The sequence below is a fragment of the Brachionichthys hirsutus genome, chromosome 1, assembly GCF_040956055.1.
Source record: "Brachionichthys hirsutus isolate HB-005 chromosome 1, CSIRO-AGI_Bhir_v1, whole genome shotgun sequence".
NCBI classification, from domain to species: Eukaryota; Metazoa; Chordata; class Actinopteri; order Lophiiformes; family Brachionichthyidae; genus Brachionichthys; species Brachionichthys hirsutus.
Genome location: NC_090897.1, coordinates 12,241,184 through 12,268,732, shown reverse-complemented (window position 1 = coordinate 12,268,732; position 27,549 = coordinate 12,241,184). Strand labels below are relative to the sequence as shown.

Genomic DNA, 27,549 nt, shown 5'->3' with positions numbered 1-27,549 from the left:
CCTGCCCTTTCTGGAAATCTGAAAGGCAAGTCTGTGAATAATTACACAATCTAAAAACTAACCGGGTTTGTGAATGAATTGGGGAAACGTGAAGGACGCAGATTGACTTGTCATTCAGTGAATGAATAAACGTTGCGTCGCAGGAAACGCATGATTTGAGAGAAATGGCCTCGCCGAACAGCCGCAGGTTCCCACAGTCGCGTCTGTTTTATGATAACTGAGTGTTTCTGGGGGGACGAGCAGGGACAGTGTCCCGAGCTGTCCCCTCAAGCACCGGACATTGGGTCTCTGACTGGTTGACCCTGCTTCGACTTGGCGCAGTTCTCCCTTTGTGCTGCTTCCAGACCCGAGAGTGTAATCAAACTGTAATCAGATCTGTCCTGTCCTGCAGAGCTGTAGTGTCGCTGCACTTTGCAGGACTGGGGGGGGGGGGGGGGGGTTACTCTGTCTGTTGAGGAACTACCTCTATTTGTCTGTGTTTACGTTTAAGAGCTATAGAGGGGCTCCCAGGACGGACGTTCAGAGACCATGTCGACCCTCCTGCACCGCATCTCCAGCTCTTCATTCGTTTTGTGTCATCGAGGATTTTGCCAGAGGATCCCAGGAAGGAGGAGTTTCAAGACATTCCCTGCATTATGGGACCAAAAGGCCTCTGGCGGTAGGAACTGTTAATTTTTACGAGCATTACTCTGGGTTAAGAGCATTTATTTCCCCTCCAGATGGCAGCAGAGGTCTGCGTGCTTTCACGGGCCTGGATTCCCTCTGTGTCTGCAGATGTTTAGTGTAGTTTATTTAGCCCTAGAATAATGGCATATCATCATTTCACACTGGGACATGCGTCTTCTGGCCAGACGACTGGGGAAACGTCACATATGGTTGTGTCTCACTGTTGCTTGCAGCAGCTTTCTAGCGCTGCTCCCAAAACAGGGAAAGCTGTGGTGCCCCCGGCCTGAGAAGGCATATGAGAGGTCAGTTAAAGGTGAAATGTAAAAGTTGAATTACTGTCAGGCACGTTCTGTTTCCAGACGTTCGTCTGTGGAGGCAGCGATGTTCGCAGGACACGGGTCACTGCGTGTTTGTGAATGTTTCGTGTGTGTGTGTGTGTGTGTGTGTGCGTGTGCGTGCTTTGGCTTGAGGCCAATCACCTGCTAATAATGTCTCCACGGTGGCGAGGCCACCTCACCACGTGTGGAGAGAATTTTGTAACCTGACCCAGCCACACCGTCTTGGCCATACAGGCGCGCTGTCACATGTAGCAATATCACAAATCATACTATGGCGACGCCACAACCCACGCATCAATTCCCTGATTGGCTTTGGATAATAAAAGGATCTAAATGTCCCATATTGTTTTTTTTTTTTTTTTAGAGGATATGAATTGCTCCCATGGCTGTTTGGGTACTGCAGAATCCGTGATCAGCTGCGTTGTGCGTCCAGGTGTGCTATACAAGGACCTGGTGGTTGGCGTTCCGAAGGAGACTCTGCAGAATGAGCGTCGCGTGGCATTGTCTCCTGTCGGGGTGGCAGCATTGGTCAAACAAGGCTTCCAGGTGCAGGTGGAGAGTGGCGCTGGCCAGGAATCGCAGTTTTCCGATCAGCAGTACAAAGATGCCGGAGCCACCATCACGGATTTCAATGGGGCCTTTGGCTCAGACTTGGTCCTCAAGGTTCGTACACAGCTGGGTCATTCCTGGCCATTGGTGACGTTTCCGTCCCCAGGAAATGACTCTTAATATCTTACTTAAAATAAATCACATGTTTATAATGAAAGGCTTTTATTACAGATTGAGGTCTTCTTTGTAACATTGACACAAAATAATGCATGTAATACATTTTTAAAATTTAATTTTAATGACCTTTTTAGGCACATACATGCCTTTTTATGATGTCCCCAAAGCAAATTTACAGTGTCAATGAGAAACATTTGCAGTATAATTATAAATAAGTACAAATATGTCTTTATTATTGTGTACTTCAAGTTAAAAGCTCATTAATTATAAATATATATAAATGGATATATTAATGTTATTATTTTTATTGAGTGTCCCCGAAATTCCGTTCCACCCTGTTAGTTTGTGGTTTTTAGCCTTCTGAATGGAAGAAAACGACAATTCCCATGAACTCATGTTCAGGAAGTGTAATCTCTCTTTAGGAGGGAAATTCAAGGAGCAAATTGATGTGAGCGTCAACAATCTGTTGCCTTTTTCTTTTCTTTTTTTTTTTTGCCAGTTTTATGGTGTTAATCTGTATGTCCTACTCTTAAATTTCCACCCTGTTAGTTTAAATTATGAAGAAAGTAAACCATATTTGATGTTTGATCTATAGACTAATGTACTGTTTAAGTCTGGAGAGACAGATAGATAAATTTGCTGTTTCATAGAGCAATGGCTAATTTAGTTAAAAAAATTCCATCCTGTTAGGTATATAAACTTTCACAGTTCATTTCTTAATACAAATTTTTATTTAAGTGCTTGAGCTCTACCAATACAAGTACCTGTAGGTTCAATATGTCATTTAACTGATACAATTTTAAAAACACAAGAAATTCATTTTTTTTTTCTTCACAAAGGTTGGAACGCTGAAAAGTCACCAATAGCCAGGAATGACCCAGCTGCTCATTGGCCTGCTGACTGCTCTACTTATTACTGTAGTTCTACCCATTGTGACACCCCTCTTTCCTGCTGTAGGTCCGAGCCCCCAGTTTGATTGAGGCAGAACTCCTGAAGGCCAAATCCACCTTGGTGAGCTTCATCTATCCAGCACAAAACCCAGAGTTGATGAAGAAGCTGTCCGAGAGGCAGAGCACTGTGCTTGCCATGGACCAGGTTCCCAGGGTCACCATCGCACAGGGCTATGATGCGCTTAGCTCCATGGCCAACATCGCTGGGTACAGAACCTGGATAAATGAAACCGATTCCACTGCTCGGGAGTATCTAGTCGTAGTCGATGTGACGTGAGGATTTGTTTTGTAGGTACAAAGCTGTGGTTCTTGCTGCCAACCACTTTGGCAGGTTCTTTACCGGTCAGATTACAGCTGCAGGGAAGGTTCCCCCAGCTAAGGTACATATCAAGGCAAAAAATGATTAAACTCCAAGGTTCTGTGCCTTCTTCAGCTTAACGCCAACTAAAACGGTGCATTGATGGACTCTTGCACACAGGTCCTTGTCATTGGGGGAGGAGTGGCTGGTTTGGCAGCGGCAGGGGCAGCCAAGTCGATGGGAGCCATTGTCAGAGGATTTGACACCAGGTATAAGATGGAAGGGGGGGGGGGGGGGGCAACAATGTGTCTCGCACTTGCAGATGACAATGGCCGTGATTCTGAGCGTGACCCGATTGGCTGTTTAGGCCAGCGGCCCTGGAACAGTTCAAGTCATTCGGGGTTGAGCCTTTGGAAGTCAACATCAAGGAATCTGGCGAGGGAGTCGGAGGCTATGCCAAAGAGATGTCCAAGGAGTTCATCGAGGCTGAGATGGCCCTTTTTGCCAAACAGTGCAAAGAGGTCGACATTCTCATCAGCACCGCGCTGATTCCAGGTCCGTCCCACTGGAATGATGACTATATTTATTAGATAGAATGTTAGAGTACAAGTACAGTCAAACAGTAGCATGTATCACAGTACTCCTCGGCCTTGTGATCCTTGCATGTGTGTAGTGATGCGACCAGTATGGATTACCACGCACCTGAGACGTGGTCATTATATCCTGTGCTAGATTATTATTTTGGTTTTGCATCCTAGAAATGTATTTTAATGGCTGGCGCAAGGTAATCCCATCAGTCCTACCTGCCGGCTGATTCCTTGTGTGTATATATATATTTCTACGGTAGTACAGGAATGAGACAGATCATCTGAAAATATCGGACACCTTTAGCACCATCTAGTGTTCCTAATGCTATTTGTAATAATAGTGAAGCGCGCTCTGATTGGTGGTTAAGTCTCAGGTAAAGTGGATTCTTGTAAATGGCATTAGGAGCACTAGATGGGGCTACAGGACTCTGTCTCTGCCGTGAACTACAAGAACACGTTGACAGGATTGGAATAGGACATGAGCTTCTATAACATTTGCCACCTGTTTTACAGCCATCATTTGAATCTCACCTGCTTCACGTTCCCTTTCAGGGAAGCAGGCGCCCGTCTTGATCAAGAGAGAGTTTGTGGAATCCATGAAGGACGGTTCTGTGGTAGTTGATCTGGCAGCAGAGGCCGGGGGCAACATTGAGACCACCCGGCCCGGAGAATTATGTATCCATAAGGTGAGGCTCTCTCCTGGCCAAAGAATAGCGATAAAGAAATGAGAGTGCCTGTTACATTTCTAACGCTGTAGAAAAATGTGCTCGTGATGTGCATTCCTACCAGGGAGTAACGCACATCGGCTACACGGACCTGCCCAGCCGCATGGCCAACCAGTCCAGCACTCTGTACTCGAACAACATAGTGAAGCTGCTGAAGGGCATCAGCCCAGACAAGGAATACTTCCACTATCAGCCCACAGATGAATTTGACTATGGGACAAGTGACCACGTCATCCGCGGGACTCTTGTTATGAAGGTGTGTTTTTTTTTATTTTATTTAATTGCTAACTGTCTTCTGGCAGCTCGGTTCCCTGCTGGCATCCCCTCGCTCCCTCTCAGCACGAGCTGTCAGATCCTGTCATGCTAGCATAACGGCGCCAAATGAGTGCTAAAAAGCCCAATCCCAGCTGGGACTGGCTCATTCTGGACTCCAGCAGGAATGTTATGAATGCTTCAAAATGTGCTTTTCCACAAACCTTGGCTCTGGCGCATTGTTTACGGCAGAGAGAAAGCATGCAACCTCAACAGGGACATATCGGGTTACCCCTTGTTAAACTGAGAATTATTCTCATCCCTTAAAAGGTGATTTATCTTTCAGAACCACTGGTTTGCGATTGGCTTGTGGGATCCCGAGTCTTAATGTGCCCTTCTCACGCAAAAGTCCGTTGATGTCCTCTCTGCTCTGTGATGTGTCCAGGAAGGGGAGAATATGTTCCCATCCCCTCTCCCAAAAGCAGCCCCCGCACCCCCAGCGAAACAGAAAACGGTTGCGGAGTTGAAGGCGGAGAAAGTGGCTGAGATTTCTCCCTTTAGACGCACCATGACCTCCGCTGGCGTCTACACGTCAGGTCAGGCACGACTGCACAGGTTCACTTTGAGTTCTTTGGATGCGATTTAGAAGTCGATATGTGACGCAACGTCGTGCGATCTTCTAAAAGGGTTTGAGATTATTCTTCTCCATTCTGTGGGAAATGACTGAATAAATGGTCAAAAGACTATTTTAAGGTTGACTATAGCCTACAGGGCATTTGAAAATTGACAAAGTAATTTAAATCATAGATCATGACTGCGATGAAATCAATGATCTTTTTTTTTTTATATGAATGCTCTCCATTTAAAACATATAAATGCAAACATTTTGATGTTGCCAGGAACTCCTGCTTTCTCTTGTCATCACTGAGAATCTTTAAATTCAGACTGTCGGCTGATCTCAAATAATCAAATTGAAAGGGAACAATTGATCTTTTTTAAAATATCACCTTGAGGAAATTATTATTCGATCAAGAATAACACTGATAGATTACCGGTAGTTGCCCGGAGCTCACAAGTTCTTAATGACGCTCAAGGTTTTTGAGAAAATATTTTCATCAAAGTTGATGGAAATATGGAGATCGTTGGCATTGCTTTAATCTTTAAAAAAAAAAAAAAGACTGAAGTAGTGCTGAAACTGTGACCGTTTGTCCACTACAGTGATACACGATGAACCGTGCACAGGCGTGCGAACACCAACAAACACTGCTCTCTCTCTCGTAGGCTTGTCCGCGTGTCTGGCTCTGGGTCTCGTTTCTCCAAATGCAGCCTTCACTCAGATGGTCACGACCTTTGGCTTGGCTGGGATTGTGGGATACCACACCGTGTGGGGAGTGACCCCCGCGTTGCACTCGCCCCTCATGTCTGTGACGAATGCCATCTCAGGTCGGGAGTCCGCCGTAGGATGGTTACGGGCTCCGTGCGTCTTCTGCGGCATCGGGTCGTAACGCTTTCTATTTTTCACGCCCTCTCGGTCAGGACTGACAGCAGTTGGAGGTCTGGCGCTGATGGGTGGAGGTCTCGCACCCTCCTCCCTGCCCGAGAGTCTCGCTCTCGCTGCTGCTTTCATTTCCTCCATCAACATTGCTGGTTTGACGTTCAAGACACAAACGGCAAGAATAATCGTTGCCCGTGTGATCAAATGACAAATGTCTTTGTGTTTCTACGCAGGTGGTTTTCTGATCACTCAGAGGATGTTGGACATGTTCAAGCGCCCGACTGACCCCCCTGAGTACAACTACCTGTATGCACTGCCCGGCGCTGCATTTGTTGGTGGCTATGGAGCCTCGGTGGCCGCTGGATACAACATTGAGCAGGTGACGGGATTTTGTGGCTTTGTATGGGCATTTTATTGATTTAGTATTTGGGTGAATTTGTCTTAAGATCCATTAAATGGCTTTCCCCAAGTTCTTAAATCACAAATGATGCATAATAAAATGTCTCCCCCTCAGTTCTCTTTGATTTGCTTGAGCTCACAAATGTCAGACATGAAAAATAAGTGACTTTTATGCGTGCGTGTTTCCTTTTTTGGGGGGCGGCGGCTCCAGATGATTTACTTGGCTTCAGGACTGTGTTGTGTCGGAGCCCTGGCAGGTCTCTCAGCCCAGCGCACCAGTCGCTTGGGGAACATCCTGGGCATGATGGGAGTGGCGGGGGGCATCGCTGCCACCCTCGGGGCCCTCAAACCCTCGCCAGAGCTGCTGTCTCAGATGTCTCTGGCCATGGCCACTGGGGGGACACTAGGTAGGTGGAGGCTCTGTGATTGATGCCATAGTTTTAGCTCCACAACAGAGCCTAGCAGAAACAGGTTTTTGCCTCCTTCGATCTTTTCGTGTTCAAACAGCCAGGGTGCGTGAGAAGTCTGGCCTGTTGTTGTGTCGTGATATAAAGCAGTGATTTACTGACAGCTGTCTTGTGTTTTTGTTTTTTACAATTCTGGGCTGATCTTCACATTCCGGCTCCAGGTCTCACTATTGCCAAGCGCATTGAAATCTCCGACTTGCCGCAGCTCGTGGCGGCCTTCCACAGCCTGGTGGGGCTGGCAGCTGTTCTCACCTGTGTTGCCGAGTTCATGATTGAGTTCCCCCACTTGGACGCTCACCCAGCGGCCGGCGTACTCAAGACCGTGGCCTATCTGGGAACCTACATCGGAGGGGTCACCTTCAGCGGCTCGCTAGTGGCGTATGGCAAGCTTCAAGGTGCGTACCTTCACCATAGATGTCGGGGGGGGGGGGGGGGTTGCAGACGATGTCGTTTATATTCTAATATCTTTATGAACGGAGCTTTTTGAGTCTTCTGGAGCTGCAATTCCAGGCCTTGACTCGGGTTGTGTTCATGTGTTGGCATCATTTAACATTGTCGTGTGACTGATGAAGAGAATCTTACTGGTGATTTGTTTGTTGCGTGGCTGTGGTTTGTGGAGGCTTGTTGCCTGATTTGTGCGGGGGGGGGGACCCCTTAGACTGATACTGGGAGGCCGCCGTAATCAAAAGACATTCGACACTGCTGAAGAGAAAAGTGTGTTCACATTGTTTCCATTTGCTTTATAAAAGACTGGGAATCATTTCAGGCATCCTGAATTCTGCCCCCCTCATGTTGCCGGGACGACACATGTTAAACGCCGGTCTGATGGCAGCATCGGTCGGGGGCATGGTGCCCTTTATGCTCAGCACTAGCTACAATACTGGAATGGGCTGCCTCCTGGGGGTCTCTGGGCTTTCTACTATTATGGTGAGCATCAAAGCTTGACGGGTGAATATTGCAACTCATTTTGGGGACCGGTTTGCTTGAGTGGATTCAGATGTCTTTTTTTTTTTTTTTTCTTCTTTTTTTCTGCGTAACCTCCACTAGGGTGTGACCTTGACGGCAGCCATCGGGGGTGCAGACATGCCCGTTGTCATCACCGTGTTGAACAGCTACTCTGGGTGGGCGCTCTGTGCCGAGGGCTTCTTACTAGACAACAATCTGATGACGATAGTCGGAGCTCTGATCGGCTCCTCCGGCGGCATCCTCTCCTACATCATGTGTGTGGTGAGTAGAGACGCTCATACCCAGCAGCACCAGGGAATTATTGAGTTATTGCCCGTCTCTTCCTAGGCTATGAACCGCTCCCTGCCCAATGTGATTCTGGGTGGGTATGGCACCACCTCCACAGCTGGAGGTAAGCCCATGGAGATCGTTGGCACGCACACTGAGGTCAACGCGGACCAGACCATCGACATCATCAAAGAAGCCAACAGCATAATCATCACGCCAGGTACACACAATTCCGTGTCTTGCCGGTATTTGAGTCGTAATTAACGATATTGGGTTAGTTGCAAAGACGTTTTCTTTTTGTAGCTGTCAAAATAATGAATGTATTTTTATATGCTTTGCAGTAAACAGTCGGCCCCGAGCTACGCCTCCAGTCTATAGTTGAGCCTTTTGATGCAAATTATTCACTCTTCTCCACCCTTTTCTCATCAAAATTTGCGCTAAAGCGCCACAAAACCATCTAAACTGCCGATGCAGCTTTATGTGGGTTCAAATAGTTCAAATGAAGCCTTCCAGAAACCACTTGTACGTGCCCACAGCAGCAAAGGTTTCTCCGGCAGAAAGCGGCGGCAGTCCTGGGAAAAAAAAAAAAGAGTTCAGAGAGTTATCGGTACGCACTCTATGCTGAAGCATTTTAAACACAAGAGGGAGCAGTGAGTTATTCCACAGCCACCTTGCTTCAAGCGACACCCATGCGCTGTGTATATGAAGTGATGGTCGGCACTTGTTTGTTAGTTTAGAGCAAAGTTTAATGCGAGTGTCAGAAGAGGCCCCACTTGTTGAATGGCCTGTGTGAGAGGAAGCGCACACCGCTGTTGTTTCCCCAGTGGCTCCAAATCAATGAGAGGACGGCTGTGTGGTCTCACATGCTGGTCTGATTAGACAAACCGTGTAAAGTCACGAGCTGTTGATTCCAGACTGAAGACCTCTAAGTGTACTGTCAAAAACCAAGCAGAGCAGAGAGGGAACTGAAAGCTCCGGCTGGCTGGGGAATCAAAAACTCTATTGGGGGTATTTGATGAACTCGACAAGGTACCTGGCCACCAGGGTCTTGGATGCAAATCTTTGCACACAGAAGACCGAAATGCTCACCACATATGCGAAAATATTCCAATCAGTGAATCCATGATTTAGCACAGAGGAGAGACTTGTATGAAGACACGGGGACGAGTGAGACAGAAGGATGAGTGCAGGAGTAACTGCATTGCTCTGCTTTCTAACAGCTAAGCATCTAAATCTGATGGATTTGGATCTGTACCAATTTGTACTCATTGACAGATTTTTTTTTCTTATATGGGATCGATGCATTATTCCCATGGAAATTATAGAAAACACTGAGAAGTGAAAAAAACAAAAAATACAATTGGCTCTTTTTCAGATCCTTAACAAAAGTTATTGCCTTCCGTTCTAGCCCAACACCATTCCTCCTACCAAGTGTGATTGGTAACATTCAGTAGTTTTTGTATACTCCTCACAAACCTACAAATGGACAGTCAGGTGAAAATGTGACCCTTTTGGCAGCAGGGGAAAAAAAGCCACACAAAACCAGAATAGGAAAAGTTATCGCATTATAAAAGGGTCAGACAGGATTAGAAGATATATTAAATATTATTTGTATATCCCAAGATTAACTATTATTTTTTTTTAAGGCTGTATTTATTTATGTTCTGTTTGTGTGTTCAGGTTGGGGTCTGTGTGCAGCAAAAGCTCAGTACCCGATTGCAGACATGGTGAAGATGCTGCAGGAGCAAGGCAAGGCTGTCAGGTGAATCTCCTAAAAAAAAAAAAAAAAACGGGACGGAAGGGAGGATTTACGGAACAAAGGAAAGGAAACGAGTACATTTCAGCACATTTGTTGTACTTAACTGTAAATCTTTCATGAATGACTCATGAAAATGGAAATAAATGTAGCTTATTTTCAAGCCCAGTTTCTTTAAAGGATTTTTTTTTTACATCCACTCAGCTGAACAGCAAACATTTGAACTTGCAACCGAGTAATAAAGAAATGTCATGTGGACGGTGGTTTGGGCTTTACAGGAGGTGGGCGGCTCTGAGTCTTGTGTTCTTTCTCGATGGAGCCAAAGGTGCAGTAGTAAGATGTCGTCTGTATCTGACCTCCTGGGAATGAGACACAACAATCATGTCTTTCTGCGGAAATATAAACTACCGGCAGAGATCAGGTTCTCTGCAGATAAAGAATATTCCATCACCGTCTTTCTCCTTTTGCTCTCAACAAAAACCTGAGCTTGTTTGGAAAAAGGTTGATACAATTGTTGTCTATACAACTCCAGGAGCAGGGCATGGCGTTCCAATACAAATCAATCATATTGATGAGCAATGATGTTTTGTGTCCATTTGCAACAGGTTCGGGATCCATCCTGTTGCCGGTCGTATGCCCGGCCAGCTGAACGTGCTCTTGGCCGAGGCTGGCGTTCCCTACGACGTGGTCCTGGAGATGGATGAGATTAACGAAGACTTCCCAGGTAAATTTGGAGAAGATTTGCAGAGAGAACTGTGGGGATTAAATAAGATTTAAGACTATGGCATTAGATAAATGGTCATATCCTCACATGACTTCCACGTAGAGCAGCCTGTTGTCTGGTCTTAGGTTGCCATGTTATCAGGGCAACAACCTTGTTTTCATAGCAACCAGGCGTTCAGTCTCAGACACATGGTTCTGTTTATGACGGAGGAAGATAAGAATGGTGCCGCACAACACCAGTGAGGATCCCAGTAGTTTTGCGAGTAGTTTTTTTTGGCGCTCATCTGTGTTGTGTATAAATGTTTGTGGTGCACAGAGACAGACTTGACACTAGTCATCGGAGCCAATGATACAGTGAATTCTGCTGCACAAGAAGATCCCAACTCCATAATTGCTGGAATGCCTGTCCTGGAGGTGTGGAAGTCCAAACAGGTTTGCTTGTTTTTTAAATCACATTTGTTATGCGCCAATAACATGACTAACAGTTTTTTGCCTCGTGTTACAAACATTGACTCCGTTTACACTCGACCACAGGTGATCGTGATGAAGCGCACCTTGGGCGTTGGCTATGCTGCAGTAGATAATCCCATTTTCTACAAACCCAACACATCAATGTTGTTGGGCGACGCAAAGAAGACATGCGACAGCCTGCAGGCGAAGATCAGAGAGACCTACTACTAGTGACCGTCCTTAGGTTGACATCAAGAGGCCGGTTGAAGCATACAGAACTGAGTCTGCAACAAATGTGATTCTATTACACAAATGAAGTTTAATCAGAATATTTTTGAAAATAACAAGGAACTTGTAAATGTGTTTTTTTGTAAATAAAATGCATCTGAAGTTGATGTGCTTTTAAGGCGTGTTCGGATTTAAAGGATGGGTTTTTACTCAGTGTCCTCAACAGAGTAAACCGGGAAAAGAGAAAGGACCTAAAATAATCTAAACCTGAGTCACACCAAACTCCAGTTTCAAACATGCATGTCATATTGATTTAATCCAAAGAGGTTTCATCAATCTGAACAAGACAAGGACAGTAATCTTTGTTTCCATAGTAACATTCTGGTTTCAGTTTATTTATGGGTGACTCAAGTGCACCCAAAATGTTTTTCATGGTTTATTGCATATTTTTTGCAAATATCATTTTAAAAAATAAGTATCTTGCCAAAAAATGACTCATTAGGACTCGTGTGAACTCTTAATCTAGTTCATGAGTTTCTTTTTAAACTGATTTCAGGTCCTCAGCATTTTCCAGCAGAGATCTTAGCTTTGTTGACCACCGAGTGCAGGTAGGAGTAGAAGAAGAGAAGGTTATCGTATTCTCCATTGTACTCTTGAGCAAGGCAGTGCAGGTGGAAGTCCTTCAGGAAATAATAAATGGCCTCGATTGTAGCGAGGTAGGTGTCTGGTTTGCCCTTCTGGTGGCGCCAGAAACACGATTTCCTCGTCCTCAGCTCAACTCGTAGCAAATCTGAGACACCAGACAAAGCATGCGGAGTAAGATTATAAGTAGTGTTACAGAGGGAATAAATACACCTTGAAATAAGTCTGTCCGCCAGAGTTCTTTGGAAAGCTACACAAATGCAATCGTTCATTATTACCTTGAAGTCTCTCGTCGGTGCTGATCTTTTTAGTCTGGTTCCACGTGCTGTCAATAAAGACCACCCTCTGTAGGGGATGCACCCTCGACACAAGGCCCTTTTCTGCATCTGGAATCCCCGTTTCCGGGTCGTCTGCAGTCTGTGTGGCACCACAGACTTCCTTAGTCTTCAGCCTTTTGAAGCAAGGATCTTCAAAGGAGGAATGTGACTTGCTTTCAGTCTGGTCATGCAAACACTGCAGCATATCTTGGACTGACACAGATCCTGGGCCAGGGAACACCAATACCACCTGGAATGGGTGGAGATACAACAGACCCAGACTGAAGCCCCAACATACAAGCGAGGGAAAAGGGTTTGCTATTTCTGCATGGATAGATTTCAGAAGCACTAAACAGGAATGATAAATTAACAGATGAGAAGGCAAGAAAATAAAATCCGCAGCTATCCATGACAATAAGCTAAAGTGCCTTGTGCACAAATGCCACTGATATGTAAGGAAATTCAAATTGAAGCATATGATTATGCCTAATATATGCAATGGATAGAATATGAAATGAGGTGATTTGCATGGGGTATGGCTCAAAATGGTGAAAATGCTATATCTTGAACATGAAGCCTTAGAGAAGTGAAATTGGTAGCTTTCATTTTTTAAATATTTAGTTCTAAGCACCAAACTGTGATACTTCAGAAATCTGGACAGGTATATGTACGATAAACAATAATAAAGAATAATTGCTATGCAAGTGCTCAGAGTTTCAATCATAAATGCCAAAGCATTAACCTCGTCCTCTTCAAAGTCAGGTATGCACGGGTAAGTGTATATGGTGACATCACTCGGTGCGAGGATCTTGGCATGGATTGCAGTGCTCTTTCCATCTGTCTCATTGGGATGCTTGATGATGTCTATTTTCACAGGGAGCTTCATAGGAGATAAAATAGTTAAATTCAGGCCCAACAATGTGCAAAATGTATAGATCATGCAAGCCCCAACACAACACAGCTGGAGGCCTCTCCAAAACAGTTACTTACCTTTACTAAAGGAATTTCTTCCGGGGCGACACCAACTAATGTGCAGCACGTGTAGCAGAAGAACATCCTTGAGCCGCCGCATTTAGAGCATTTCAACCTGCCCTCCTTCTGTGCTTTCTCAAGTATTTCATGAGACCTCAACTTCAGACCTTGGAGAGGCTGCTCGGCAAGCGCACGCGCATCGGATGAATCAGTAGGGGTCGTTGCTTTGTCGCAGCAACTAGCGTGGAGATGCTGGGCTGGATCCAGGCTACTCATGCTTGGCTCTATAAATGTTGACGAAGTGGCGCTCGAGTATGTGGGCCCACACTTTCACAGCTGGAACGACAATGACAGAACAAAGTGTAAATGAGCAGACAGGAATAATGCAAGATTTACATTAGGGACTGCTGTAATGTGGAAAAGCAATTTAACAATCCAGCAGTTGTCATTCAAAAAGGTCATTCCGTTTCAAACACGATCCGTACACATGAACGTTGACTAACGTTTATACAAAAGCGTTATGCGTCTTTAAACATCTTGCTCTCTGAGATCTAGTGGTGCACTGGGTTACATACAGTACAGTTAGCCGTGGTGGTGGAGCTAGCTACTGATAGCATAGGTTTAGCATATGTCAGGCTACGTAGTTTGTCGACGTGCAGAAACGCAGTAAATAACAGTGGACGACCAGTTTAGCGATTAACAGATTAATGACGAATCTGACCTCGCTGTTCCCAAATTAATCAGAAATCAATAGATTATCAAATAGTTAGCAACCTCTGGCTTCCACGCTAGGTTGCACGCTGTTGTTGTGGAACCAAATACGCACGCGGGGTCTTGCGCCTTTTTATGACGTAACTTAATATGATTGGCAGGACTTTGGTTTGAGTCACGTGGTATGGAGACGGATCAGACTGTGATTGGCTGTACATATGTGTTGACGGAAGTTGTTACACCCGAGCAGATATTGTATGATAATGAGTTCTGGATTATTATTGTTTTTTTCTTCAATTTTTGGGAGGCTAAATCTCCCCTTCGCTAATTTATCTGTATTTATTTATTTTTTAAATGTGGTACTGGCTGAGGTCTAAAAATAACCAGGAAATGATCGGGTTACTCGATCAGTGAAGATAATCAAAGTTTTAATTTCAATTTTTTTTATTTATGTAAAAAAAGGCTGTGTACAAAACTGCATAAGATTTATCAACAACAAATAAACTCAATCTCATCACTGACAGAATAAAGAGCTACAAAAACAACAAAACAATTCTAAATTACTTAAACAGATCAGAGGAAAAGTAACACATAATAGTGGTTAAAGAAAAGCATAAAGCTTAATCAGTGGGGACTAAAGCAGACAACAACAATGGTTCAACAAAAATATAAGAAGCTTAAAATTGTTTATGAAAACTAAAGGTGTACAATTACCCTCAGTGTTCTACTGTTTCAACAGGATCTGTGTGTCCAGGCGTGTCTGATGTGGTTGTTTGCATTACCATAAGAGATCTCTTGGGCAGCTTTGCTGGTACAAATCAACTGCATGGGGCTGACTGTCAACGGTCGGTCCAACTCAATGTTTGTGAGATCCCAAAGTAGTGAATAGACATAAACAGTCTCTGCCAGCTGAAATTCTTGCCACAAACCACAACATTTTAGTTTTTATTCATGTATGAAATCCTCTGGTCAACCAGCTTTCCAGTTAATCTAACACCTTTAGTTTCTGTTAGTGATGAATTTTCTACTGATTAAGGTCTTGTTTTGGTTCAGAATATTGTAATTGGCATCGTTGTCTCATATTTTTGCAGCTATTGAAATAATGTGAGTGAAATAAATTGAGCATTTCATTCAAATGATTTGTTTTTAGTCTGCTACAACAGAAACTTAATTCTGATATTTTTTTTATTACATCAGTGAACTTTACAGTTAACTGACAGGTCCTGGAGGGTCAGTACAGGGAAATCTAGATTAAAATATGACTCTGCAGTTGTTAAAAGCCAGATACGCTTGCTGTGGTATAAAGCAGATTGTTTTAATTTAGTTTTGAAAGACACCTGAACTGTGACACATTTTATGAAGGAGAGATTGCATGCAGCTTTGCTTGCAAACAGATGTGCTTTGAGTCAGGCCTTACGGTATCTGTGAAATTAGATTCCAAAGGATGAGATATCTGCCAAATGTGTTCTGCGTGTCACGTTACTTTCAGAATCATGGCAGTAAAACAAAATGTATCAATATTACCCATAACAATCAAAATGAGCATACCTGTCATCACGATATGGTGTGTTGCTGAGTGTTGCTGAGTGTTGCTAAGCGATGAGGAACGAGGAGCCTGTCTTCCTGCTACAGTATGGACCCAAGATTAAATACACCATTTAGTGGTTCTTCTCCCACAGGCCATAGCAATTATATTCCCTCAAACTGAAATGAACTTTTTTTTTTAATTTGTGCTGTTTTCTTTAGATCTTTATGCTTCTTACTGTCATTAGAACATCCCGTAGCTAGCACACCATTGTAAACATTAAAATAGACTAAAATTAGTCTTATTTTAGTTGCAAAGATTATGAGACAAGAGATTAAATGACTGATTAAAACATAAAAAAAATACATTTGAAAAATGTGTTTTCAACAACAGCATCCACATTTTATCAGAATTACTCGTGTCCTGCATTCAATAGTTTTATTTGGGACTATTTATTCAGTGGAATTAGTTCCGGCCTAGTAAAATGGCATATGAGCAGGGTTCAAACATTTGCTGAACAAATGCCACCACTCCTATTTTTATTTGACAGTTACGGGGATTTCATTTTTTCAGAGTGGACGGTGTATCTTGAATTTTTGAAGGATTTATGAGCACTCACAGGGCCTGAAATTACAAACACTTCTGTATGTGCTATCTGTTTACTCAGTGCGTGTCACGCACAAAAACTGGTGAGAACACAAACGCACGAGAGTAGAGGGAAAATCCAGAAACTGAGCTTTATTGTCAAAAACCGGGTTGTCAGTCCAAACCAGCAGACAAATCAGAAGAGGGGCAGGCAAAGGGAGAGTTACAGAAGTCAGGCAAGGGTCAAAAACCGGGTAACCAAGACAGGCAGGCAGACAGGCGACATCAAAAACAGGCAGGGAAGGTACACAGGAGTCAGGATCAGGAAAGTGCTGGAAATGACGGCGCAAATCACGACAATCTGGCAAGGGTGTGCCGTCTGAGCTGAGTATGTGTAATGTCAGGGCTGATGACAGATTAGCTGCAGATTAGCCGGAGCACAGGTGACCGGAATGAGCTGATTGCAGGAGGAGGATCTGGACGACAGGAGAAGTTAATGCATGGGGAAGCAGAGGCCCGCCTCAAGCTGTGACGGAGCCCAAAGAACAGTAGGGAAAAAAACTGATGGATTTGTATAGTGGGTAATTGATCTGTTAGACATAGAGATAACCTTATTACCCAACAGTGACCGAAATGGTAAAGTGTTATATTGCTGGTACATTGGAGTTTTTCCTCCATTAAGGTGGAGGTTATGTAATCACCGGCGTTGGTTTGTTTATCTGTCTGTCTGACTGTTAACAAGATAACTAAAAAGTTACAGACGTATCTTGATGACATTTCCAGGAAGTGTTGGGAATGTTACCAGCAACAGATGATTACATTTTTGTGATGATCCAGAAGAGATCCTGGATTTTGGATCACTTTGAAATCTGTGTTCACAGTGCAGTCAACAGAGCTACAAAATTAGTTTTTCAATATCTCAGTTGACTATTGATTGATGTTTATGGAATTTGACACAATCATGTAGGGTGGATACCTCTATTTTACCACTGAATCTCATCTGGATCGGATCCAGATTGCGGATACTGTGGCGATTGTTCCAAAAATAGGAGTACACATATCGTTTAACGGGATTATGGAAAAACTGCTGATTCTTGATGGAAAAAAAAAAAATCTGAAGATGGGTCTTGGTCTAATTTAGATCCCATCAAATTTTGACAACGATCTGGATACCTGTGTGGATACAAAAAAATCCGTATTTTGCTATTTACTTATAATGGAGACTTGTTAAAAAACAAAACAAATCATATCTTGTAAAATATGCATTAAATTCACTCACCAAAAATCACAATCATAAAGGGGTCCGATATGCACTATCGTGCAAAATGTCTTCTGGATCTGATCCAGAATGAGATCAAGAATAAATATAAAATTTTAACATTGAAAATTCCATTTATGAATTAAAAAAATAAATTAAAAATACACATCAAGCCTGATTCACTTTTACTTTTGATGATGATCCAGATCACCATGTGGACGGTGTAGATCAAATTATGAGGGGAATAAGCTGCTTGTCGGAGGTTTGTGCTTTCTGAGTGCTTTTCCAGTTTATCTTGTGTTTCTTCCCAGGTTGGTGTGTGTGTTTTAAGAATATATCCCACTTTATGTTGGCCTTGGCGTCTAAGTGTTAATCAGCATGAAGTCTTGACATCTTGGGAAATGAAGCATTCTGAGGAGCTGAATCACTGTGAGGAAAACGTGTTGAGAATGAGTCACTGTTACGAAGCATTTTATTTAGTCAGTGAGGCGACATCTGCTGGTAAATATTAGCTACTGCATTTGAATGAAAGCGTTAAATCTAAATCAGTGTCACTCTCTAATATTTGAGTTGGTCATATTGTTTTTGACGTGGTGAAGTGAGGCGTCGAGCATCTTGTTATGTGTGTACTTTGGCAGGTTGATTCTGTGTAAGGTTGTCTTGACTGCTTCTTCTACAACATCTTGACCTCTAGTTGACCTCTAAGGCACTTGGTGTGTCATGGCCTCTGTCTAATAGCACAAATAGTCTCTGTGATCCCTAGAAACACGGGCAATAAATGTAGATCACTGATTAAAAGCAGACGGAGTGTTGACAGGTTGTTACTTTACCGAGTGCAATGTCGTGTGACTCATATGCTCTGGATGTTTCTGACTTTAAAGAGGTGACCCCTGCTATGCAGTATTATACTTGCCAAGGAGAGCAAGATGCTGAAAACAGTTTGCCATGGAAAACCTTAAAAATGACATCATGCCTTTGGCACAGCAGAGCATTTCCATGAATAAGACTACAAGGAAAAGAGAAGCATAAACAGATTGGGCACATATGAGCATGATTTACTGTCTTTATGATTTACTGAGAGAGAATAAGCCAACCCACATCTACAAATTAAATAGCAGGAGGTACAAATTTGGCTGCAAATCTGATGAATTTAAAACAAAGCAGGTATTAAAATTATATTTAACAGTGAGAGATATGGAACCATTCCACTACAATCATATTGCTATGATTCAGGCCATGGTATACAGACTTTTACAATCTGCTGCAGCATCAAGTTGGAACCTCTTCAATAGTATGTAAAGCGCTTGGCTGGTTAGTTAGAATATTGTGTGTTAAAAAGTTTTTTCGGCTCCTTTTTGGTGTTTTAGGCTCTTTTTGTGGTGAGCTTGCTCGTCTTTCTCTGGGGGGGGGGGGTTCCACACAAAGGTCTGCAGACATAGAATAGAATTTCCCATGTTGCTTAACTGTAGATTTGCTCTGTGGAACTGAAGGCTTGTGACCCTGAAATGTTTCAGTTCATCTGTGTGCTATCCCCCCACCACCAGGGCCTCCCCTCTCCCCTGGTGCCCCAAGACCACAACCCATCATTTCACGAGACTCCACACTGTTTATCATCACTTGCCTTATTTTATCATCCTCCCACGCTCTGTCTGTCTCGCACCATCCTTCCATTCAATGCCCCCCCTCACAACCAGCACCAGACTTCCTCCATCCTCCCTGCAGACGTTGCCCTTGTCGCCACTGACTGCTTGTAATACGGGACACATGTTGGTTTCTGCCTTCATGCCTCCACATCAATGCAAATGAAATACTAGTGTTGTAAAGTGTGATTAACAGTAAATTATTGCCATTGAGCCTTTATTTTTCCCAGGGCGTCAATCAGACGGCACAGTAGCTCTGAAGCTGCCATTGAACGGTGATCATGCAGCAGTATGTGTGGCTGATACATATACAATAAACAGTATTTTAAAGGGATTTGTAAAATTGCACTTCTTCTGCGATTTAAACCCAGATGTGCTACGTGTGTCTAAGTTATGACAAAGTCCGGCGAGCAGTCACAGATTTGTATTTCCTAGTAATAGCAACTAGAAAATATTTAGACATTTGACATTTAAACAGATTAAGTTTATAAATTCAGTAATACTTGTGAATGTTGCAATTTACTAGTAAGAGTGTCATGATTTTAATCAGGAATAACTTTTGCAATTACATTTTTAATCAATCGGGCATGAAAAAGAATGCACAATAAATCCTGTATATTGCTCAATGAAAATGAAGAATATTAAAAACGCATTACAGTGATTTGTGATTTCAGGAGCATTTTCCGAAACAAAATCTGTCTTGGAGCACCGTGGAAGTAATTTATGTGTCTAGCGTGTCTGTGTTTCATCTCATTTGTTGGAAACCTGTGCATCACCCTCTATGAGAGTTCTCTCTCCTTCTCGTTGGCTTCTCCCACCCCGTCCTGCTGGGAATACAACACAGCCTTGAGACTGAAATGTGTTTACATTTTGAGCATGTTACAAATTATCTGCTAAGACTAACTTTGCGTGACTTGGCAGAAGCCTTCACCTTGCACAGATGCTGTTTGGGTCAAACGTATTTCAGGGGTTGACTCTCTCAATTTGACTGTCTTTATCTGACGGGGGGGGGGGGGGGGGGGGTTCTCCAAGCCAGATGTGAACCCAGACAAAAGGTAAAGCTTACCTACCCTCTGCGTCGGTGTGTGTGTCTGTGTGTCTGCATGTAGTTTGTATTAGCAAGTGGTGTGGGCATCTAGTCAATATGTTTGCAATATTTTTCTGCATTGACAACGCCTCACCATAATATAAATGCAGAGGTGACATCTGACCGTATCAGTGTGTTTTTGTCGTCTTTCATGCAGGAACACATTTATCCTCCACATCTCAACGTCTCCAATCAGGCTGAGTGATATTATTACCTCAATCAAGGAGACAGCTGCACGTGTTTGTTTGTTTGTTTGTTTGTTTGTTGGCAGGATTACAACATAATGTGCAGATTTCCATCAAAGTTGGCGGGAGGATGGGCCTTGAACCAGGATAGATTGATTGTTGTGATTCTTCCTGATAAATGATTGGATTCAGCATTTCTTTTGCTAACTTTGTAGAGTCCTTTTCAACAGTTTCTCTAATTGCTCAGGGAATTAAGGGTGAAAAGAGCAGACATATTTATGGGGGGGTTGGCATCTGCGAGTTTGTTTGCACTTTGGCATCAATCCATATAAAGATCAGGTTCCATGACAATTAAATAGGTTTTCTTAGGGATAGTCTGTAGTGAAAATGACGGGTCCAGGGTTACGAGTTTGATTCTAGACAAGACTTGATCGAATTAAAGGTGTCTGCTGAGATACAAGCTGTACTCAGGGCCGTTCTGGTTTACGAATATCAAGTGTCTGGGTTTATCTAAGGTTACTGACATTTCCCCAAATGTTTCCTTGCCATGTGCATTTAATCTTAAAGACATCGTCGACAGATGTTAGTATCTTGCCAATGAATCTGCTTATCTGCCAAACTTACTGCCCCAATATCTTCAGGACAAATACCATGCAGTGGAAACACTGTAGTTGTGATTTTTAAGCTAATTCACCCTAATTTTATCAAAAGATAAGAAATCAGGATATACAAACCATTACCGGTAAATACATTTTTTATGGCAAAATTAAAAATCACAACAAATAACACATCACACACTCGTTCCTTGTCTTTTTCTGAGAGCACCTGTTCTCCAAGCAGCACTCATCTTACTTCTCCTCTCTCTATTACCTCTCTCCTGTTTATACCCCTCTATTACCGCTCTTCTTGATCCTATCCCTCTAACTGGGCTGTAGATCTGCACTTTTTTTAGGTAATTGACGGCTGTAAGGTGCAGCTTTTATTTGCATAGGTCTCAACTGCATCGTAGCTTCATTGTGTCTTTCACTTGCAAGTGGCTTTGGATAAAAACATCTGCTAAAGGATTAAATGTCAATGTGAACGCGAGGCCAAATTACTTCTGATATTTAGAAATATAACAAAGTAATGTTCATCAATAATCTATTAGCCTGATGCGTTTTCTGCTATAATCGGATCTGTGGACTTACTGAGTGTTTTGAAATGTTGAATCACTGTGAGTCAGAAAACATTTGCTCCCGTTTCTCAGCTCTGTATTTTCACACACGGCAGATACAGATTATTTTCTGAAGTTGCCTTACGAAATATGTTTTTAACATTGGCATTGAAATTTTCTTGCACTGTTTGTTTTGGGCATGTCTATATTGGGCTACCGTAGAAATGACTGCATGTCCCAAACACTTCCAGTATCTGCCGGTATTGCAGGATGTCTGGGTTTTTAGACCTCCCTCTTCAGTTGATTTCTTTGCAACGGAAATCTTCAAGGTTCCAGATGAGAGTATGCAACTTGAATATTTTCAAAAGAATGGGCTGCTTGTGGTGAGAAAGCTGCAACAGGTACGCTTAACAGGCAAGACATCACTTCTGAAACCATGGCTACACCCCATCTATCACAGCAATGAGATGTTGCATTGGTATTCAACGCCAGTAGGCCCTTTAGCTCGGAATGAGGGCAGTCAAAAACCAAAAAAGTAAAATAAATACCTCCTCTTGGATGCTTCAGAAAAGGGTGAATTTCAAAAATGAACATAATCTTGCAGAATAAATAGAAAATCTTTAATTGTACAAGCTTATTAACTCCTGCTGGAAATATATTGCATATCAGACACAGTATTATGTTTTTCACTTTGTATTTTAATCTGGATATGTTTTCAGCAGCAGCAGAATGCTTCAGCATTTCCAAAGTCACACCGTAATAATGAACCCAGTATGCATTGAACAGCTTCAACGCATTTGACCACAGTTTCCAACGCACAAAACGACCATCCAATAAGAGATCCCACCTCTGACATGACTGAAAATGATCGTGCACTTAATTGCGTCTTTGTTTTGTGTGCTTGGAGCACTTGAACCATTACAAAAGACAAGTCCAGCTTGCTTCAGCAAATCTTGGTCAAGTCAAGATCCTTCTGTTGATCGTGCAGCCCTCCTCATCTGGTCACGTGTGTACTGGAAAAGGATACCGTCCTGACTGTGTGTAACATATTTGACTGTTTTATAAGAAAACACATACCATATTTGATGAGGAAATATAGGATTTCAGTTAAAAAAAAAAACAAAAAAAAGAAATATCACTGGATAGGCTTTAGCAGTCAGTTATTTCAAATATTTCAGTATTTTCTTATTTGAGGTTCAACAATTTAATGTGCCCATCTGATAACTGATTCATCCAAATGGAAATGACAACATATTATGGTACATGACATACTAAATCCAAGAACCAAGAATGGAGGCGAGTGGAGCTTGATGCTGGTCATGAGTTTATATGCTTCTGTCAACATATATGATCCGTGGCTGAACCCACACACAACGTCCGGCTCCCTCGGCTGCATGCTGTTTCAGTCCACCCTCCTCTCCTCCCTGCACTTCATCGGGATGAAGTGGGATGCTACGTGCTCCCTTCTGGTCCTCTTCCCTCTCATTGGCCTCCCCTTCTGTGACAGGGCTATGAACATTTCTTTGCCATTTTTAGTCCACTTTGCAGAGGAGTACGCGTTGAAGTAGTTTTCTAGGAAAACCTCCTTGAAGTTGCAGTTTTCGGTGTAGATTCTCTGTGAACGACAACAACAACAACAACAACGTGGCTGCATTAACACAATACGTGCTTGACTAGTTGTCAAGTCTACGCTCACGCTGACCCCCCCCAAAAAATATTACCTTGCCTTGCAGTTGGCCAGCCTTGTTCATCGAGATGTAAAACTGACTCTTCACACCCTTTATAGCCAGGATGCCGCCCTCAGACACTGTCCTGATCTCCAGTATACCTGCCAGACAGCCACACAGAAAGAAGCGTGAGACACACGACCGGCCGGGTGACGCACACCTTCATCGTTAATATCAGATGAGAGAGACGTTCCTGTGGTTAGTGAGTCTGTGGTCTCTCTGGCTGTGTTCATGCCTCGTTAACTGGTCTGGGTGGCCGTTCCATAAACCACAGCCTGTGCCATTGCACATATGGGAGACAGATTAGGCCTCTCTCCTGGGATTGAGACAGCCATACCTCTTTACAGGAGCTTTGCACGCTACATCTTTGGCCTGCCCTTAACGTCTGTGGGAGAGTAAAATCAGACATGCTTGCTGAACTATTTTTTAGTTTGTGATATTATTTTGCAAATGCTATGGATCTGTTTTTTCGTATTAATGATTGCAGCACAATGACTGTAATCCTTTGATTCTTTGATTTAAAAATAACGCTGGAGCGTGCAGCTTTGAAAGGCTGAAAGTCACGACCCATTAAAATCTTGGATACACACATATTTCTACCTTCTTCTTGTACTAGCAATTTTTGCAGTATCTATTTGTGTATTTTTTCCCCCACTCCCTTGGAAATGAACGCGCTTATCTTGACGATCTATGAAGAAGGAATGTATTTTACTTTACAGTTCATCCAACTGGAACACATATCTACTAGTAGTCCGGCAACCTGGCATTTACTTAGCTCAACGAAAATATTCTCAATGCAGAGAAAGCTCTTATTAATATACACTTTTTGAGTGGCCTTGGTCCTTCGGTTGAAGTATAATGTGGCGATCACACGTGTGGTGAGTTGTAAACCGTCAAATAACAAGTCTAAATCTTTTAAAATAAAAACAATAAAAAAAAAAGTGTTTTCAAATACTGCAGAAATGATTTTACTAATTAGGGAGGCAGAGAAAAGAGGGAATTCTCCTATTAAAGCTCTCTACATGGACCCCGGAGCTTGTTGTATTTAGAGTCTGATCAGTGATCACTAACACATGCTGTCGCTCAGTCTTGGAAGGCTGTACAGTACTTGGTGCCTGACCTTTAACTGGGTTCCCATGTTTATTACCACGGCTTTTATATTCTCATATTTCACTTTGTTTACCGTGAAATGAATGAATGACTTAAAGTTCACAATAACACTGTTAAAGCTTCGGCTGAATGTGCAAAGCCTTTATATAATCAGAGAAAGTTAACCAACCATCTCCTAATAAACCATGCAGAGGCAGCTGCATGTATTTCTTTCAGTCTGAATGTATTCATTTAAAAAGCTGATAGTTGACAGCGTGGAAGTGCTATTCCTAAATATTACATGGAATATTGCTAGTTGTTGTTTGTACGACGATGGAACGCGTTTCTACACTCGCATTAGGACGCCCTATCAGGCAGCTTGAACAGATTTGTGATTATTTTTCTCACGCACCCCTTACTGTGTAATAACTGTGTAATTCCTGATCCTGCTTTATTTAGCAGATTTGGAATTGGGCATTCACATTTGCTGTCAATTCAATTGATGACAGCCTTCCAGGAATTTGTATTATTATTAGTGATCTACACTAAAACTGCAATATATGCCAAATCTTTATTCTGATTATTTCAATTTAGCAGCCTGACAGTATGCTTGGAAGGATTATTGCATTATTTTGGTTAAATATACGATAAGATATAACGTTTTACTTGTCTCATTTTGCTTCACATACTGATAATTACCATTTATTATGTTGAGAGAACAAATGTGCTTCTCATATGTAATTGTTGGGTTTTTGAGGATTTGTTTACAAATTCAGAATGACATTTTACTAAACATATTGCAATAATGCTCACAATGATGATTAAAAATAATAATAATTCATTTTCACAGTTGTTTTTTTTGTTATGTCTCAATGTTTCTTTTAGACAAAGTTACTTAGCAGCTGTATGGATGGATATCTTTATATATATAAGGTACTAACGTTTGACTATGGCAATTTAATAAAAAGCAATCTACTTTAACCATAATATTTATACAACTAGACTTTTGGCACAAATGATGAGTCCACTAAGCCTGCGTGGAGAAGCCAAAAATAATTTGTCTCCAAGTATTTCGTTGTGGTTTCATCTCTTCAGCTTTCTCTTCTTGCATTAAAAAAACAAAAGCCTTTATGCAATCAGTCTTTCAGGACGTATTTCCTAACTGCAGCCAGAGAGAATGACTCACTGATGTATTACATTCGTTTCTGTACCACACTAGTCTCTTCAAAGGCTTTTGGATAAATGTCTGTGTGCTTTTAGCGTGCGATTGTCAACCACATGTGGGTGTATCAATTTTGTCTGCCTTTCATTGGAAGCTCCATACAGGTTTAAGCATTTATCTGTTAATCCAACATTCCAGACACAGGAGGAAACGATAACCACTTGAAACATCCTCGTCATAATAGCAGTATCTATAATAACAATAACACTATTGTGACTGATGTGTGGGTGAGATGGAAGTTGCCAACCAAATTCTTCATTTGAACATTTCTCACATGCAAATGTATTGCCCCATTATTTTAGGCTTATATCACAACTTTGTAGGAGCATAAAATGGTTTTTGAATTTACGAAATGTGCAGACGTACATAAATACACACGTGTCATTGAAGGCGCTCAAATGTATTTGCTTTTTGTGCTTGAGGTTCATGAAGAGGCCACACAATGCATGTATCTGCAGGTGTGTCTCCTGCTTTGTGTTTAATGCGCTTCCTGCCTCGAGTACAACAATTATGTGCGTGTGATCGAAGGCAAATGATGCAGGATTTGGCTAGCACGTGAGACACATCAATTGAACCTGAAACTCTGTCTCTGAATATGTAAATTCCTGCACCCGGGGCATAAAGAAGACATGTATGTGTACTGACTTGTTTAAAGTGTGTCTTTAAGCTTCAATACAGTCTGATCTTTCTCAAAAACACCTTTGTGTTGTCCTAGCTCAATCTATGCTGTAGCCTGAAATGACTTTCAGTGAATGCCATGTTTAAGAAAAGGATGTGAACCGTAAAGTCAGATTAGACAAATGGGCAATTGCAGGAGGCTGGTACCCATCAGCCGCCTCCAAGACCATTCGGTTTACTTCATTGCAGCCTGTGTTGAGATGGTGTTATGGTTTAACTCGCCAAAAAACCCACCTGCTTCATTTTACCTGTCACTTTGGCCACTCTCAGAGAGACGTGCCGCATTTATGCTGTGATTGAACTACGCAAGGCTGAGTGGAAACATCTCACAATGAAACTCTCCATGCAGAAATTATAAACTTGTCCAATTCTGTCACTATTGTCACACTTACTTATCGGGAAATACATTCTAGCAGTAGTGGTGAAACCACTTGAAATATAATCTGATACAATAAATAAAGAAAAAAAAAATGGCTGTCCTTACTGTGACAGTTGGTGGGATCTTGGGTCCCGTTAATGTTTCCATTTTCATCGATCGTGAGGAACCATTGCGTGCGGCTGAATAGCTGGCGAATGCGCACATCTCCTCCCTCCATGTAGTCGTAGTTCCTGGTGTGCCGCTCGTGTCTGGAGCAGTTCATGATGGCGGCAAGTTGCTCTGGAGTGCAGTCACTGGAGACCACACACGCACTGCCAAACAGGAACAGCACATGCAGGTAGAGTCCCAAGAACAAATTGTGAAGGTTCCATGTCAGCGTCCATTTCTGCATTATAATACAATGCAGTGTGGGTCAATGAACAACATACTGAAATGTGAAATCTGTGCGCTATCTTGCAGGCCAGTGACTCCCTGGCACGTGGCTTTTTTTGACCCTTGTGCTGTGAGTTCTGGGTCCCCGTCTCAGAAGTGCCTAGTGGGACGTTGAAACAGAGCAGATGCAGGAGCGGCTCGCTGGAGCCGGTTAGGGTCGGATGAGGCTGGAGAACGAAGTGAAGAAAAACAGACAGGTGATGGTATTTTGAGATGTGCAACTCTTCAGTCCTCAGTGACGGCACGGGTTAGCTGCTCCAGCCTCTTTTGACCGTAGTCCGACAAGGAACCATAATCCACTCCAGAAAAGTCTATTCAGGTTGCAACTATAAGGAAAACACAGACCCATTTGATTGTAGTTAATAAAGTGAAAAATAATTATACTCACAAGTACAAGATTTCTTTTTTTTAAAGCCACATGAAAGAGATATGAAAAGAATCATGGGATTCTCCCAGTTCAATTGTAGAGCCACCACAAATGACTTTCAAAAAGCTTTTGATTTCTATGTTTTCATATAAATATATAAATGTGTTTTCATAGATAAATCACAACGTCTGCGGTTTCATTCGACAAGCATGTTTCTGCTTGTCGTGAAGCCACAACACTGAATTTTTGCACCAAGGCTGGTCGATTCCGTCACATCTCGGGACTGT

General features: G+C 42.6%; 3 protein-coding genes across 4 annotated transcripts; 1 reads left to right on the top strand and 2 right to left on the bottom strand.

Moving 5' to 3' along the window:
* The first annotated feature begins 528 nt into the window (after positions 1-528).
* LOC137903990 (NAD(P) transhydrogenase, mitochondrial-like) lies at positions 529-11,301 on the top strand. The gene is made up of 21 exons (XM_068748502.1): positions 529-658; positions 1,438-1,667; positions 2,688-2,887; positions 2,973-3,060; positions 3,159-3,247; positions 3,346-3,533; positions 4,118-4,251; positions 4,355-4,546; positions 4,988-5,138; positions 5,824-5,985; positions 6,079-6,189; positions 6,271-6,416; positions 6,648-6,843; positions 7,065-7,298; positions 7,670-7,830; positions 7,951-8,130; positions 8,197-8,356; positions 9,817-9,898; positions 10,498-10,616; positions 10,932-11,047; positions 11,150-11,301. Exons 1-21 carry the CDS (start codon positions 529-531, stop codon positions 11,294-11,296), a joined length of 3,216 nt encoding a protein of 1,071 aa, XP_068604603.1. The 3' UTR covers positions 11,297-11,301.
* Positions 11,302-11,851: 550 nt separating this feature from the next.
* Positions 11,852-14,061, bottom strand: dtwd1 (DTW domain containing 1). 2 transcript variants are annotated; one of them, XM_068750352.1, is made up of 5 exons: positions 13,999-14,061; positions 13,243-13,560; positions 12,989-13,132; positions 12,214-12,502; positions 11,852-12,083 (listed from the first exon to the last, which is right to left on the bottom strand). In XM_068750352.1, the coding sequence occupies exons 2-5, from the start codon at positions 13,498-13,500 to the stop codon at positions 11,854-11,856; spliced, it is 921 nt and encodes a 306-aa protein (XP_068606453.1). In that variant the 5' UTR covers positions 13,501-13,560; positions 13,999-14,061; the 3' UTR covers positions 11,852-11,853. The 2 variants fall into 2 exon arrangements, with proteins under 2 accessions (XP_068606453.1, XP_068605703.1); XM_068749602.1 differs by having other exon boundaries at positions 12,995-13,132.
* An 8,709-nt stretch (positions 14,062-22,770) lies between these two features.
* Positions 22,771-26,854, bottom strand: fgf7 (fibroblast growth factor 7). The gene is made up of 3 exons (XM_068741896.1): positions 26,569-26,854; positions 23,090-23,196; positions 22,771-22,983 (listed from the first exon to the last, which is right to left on the bottom strand). Exons 1-3 carry the CDS (start codon positions 26,852-26,854, stop codon positions 22,771-22,773), a joined length of 606 nt encoding a protein of 201 aa, XP_068597997.1.
* Between the last annotated feature and the right edge of the window lie 695 nt (positions 26,855-27,549).

Excerpts from the sequence above, each read along its gene's own strand:
- LOC137903990 (XM_068748502.1), top strand. The coding sequence starts at position 529 with ATGTCGACCCTCCTGCACCGCATCTCCAGCTCTTCATTCGTTTTGTGT. Across the intron at positions 8,357-9,816 it reads CAGCATAATCATCACGCCAG|GTTGGGGTCTGTGTGCAGCA; the intron begins GTACACACAATT and ends TTGTGTGTTCAG. Across the intron at positions 11,048-11,149 it reads AGGTGTGGAAGTCCAAACAG|GTGATCGTGATGAAGCGCAC; the intron begins GTTTGCTTGTTT and ends ACTCGACCACAG.
- dtwd1 (XM_068750352.1), bottom strand. The coding sequence starts at position 13,500 with ATGAGTAGCCTGGATCCAGCCCAGCATCTCCACGCTAGTTGCTGCGAC. Across the intron at positions 13,133-13,242 it reads AAGAAATTCCTTTAGTAAAG|CTCCCTGTGAAAATAGACAT; the intron begins GTAAGTAACTGT and ends TCTCCTATGAAG. Across the intron at positions 12,503-12,988 it reads TTGAAGAGGACGAGGTTAAT|GTGGTATTGGTGTTCCCTGG; the intron begins GCTTTGGCATTT and ends CACCCATTCCAG.
- fgf7 (XM_068741896.1), bottom strand. The coding sequence starts at position 26,854 with ATGCAGAAATGGACGCTGACATGGAACCTTCACAATTTGTTCTTGGGA. Across the intron at positions 23,197-26,568 it reads AGATCCCACCAACTGTCACA|GTATACTGGAGATCAGGACA; the intron begins GTAAGGACAGCC and ends GCTGTCTGGCAG. Across the intron at positions 22,984-23,089 it reads CTGGCCAACTGCAAGGCAAG|AGAATCTACACCGAAAACTG; the intron begins GTAATATTTTTT and ends TGTCGTTCACAG.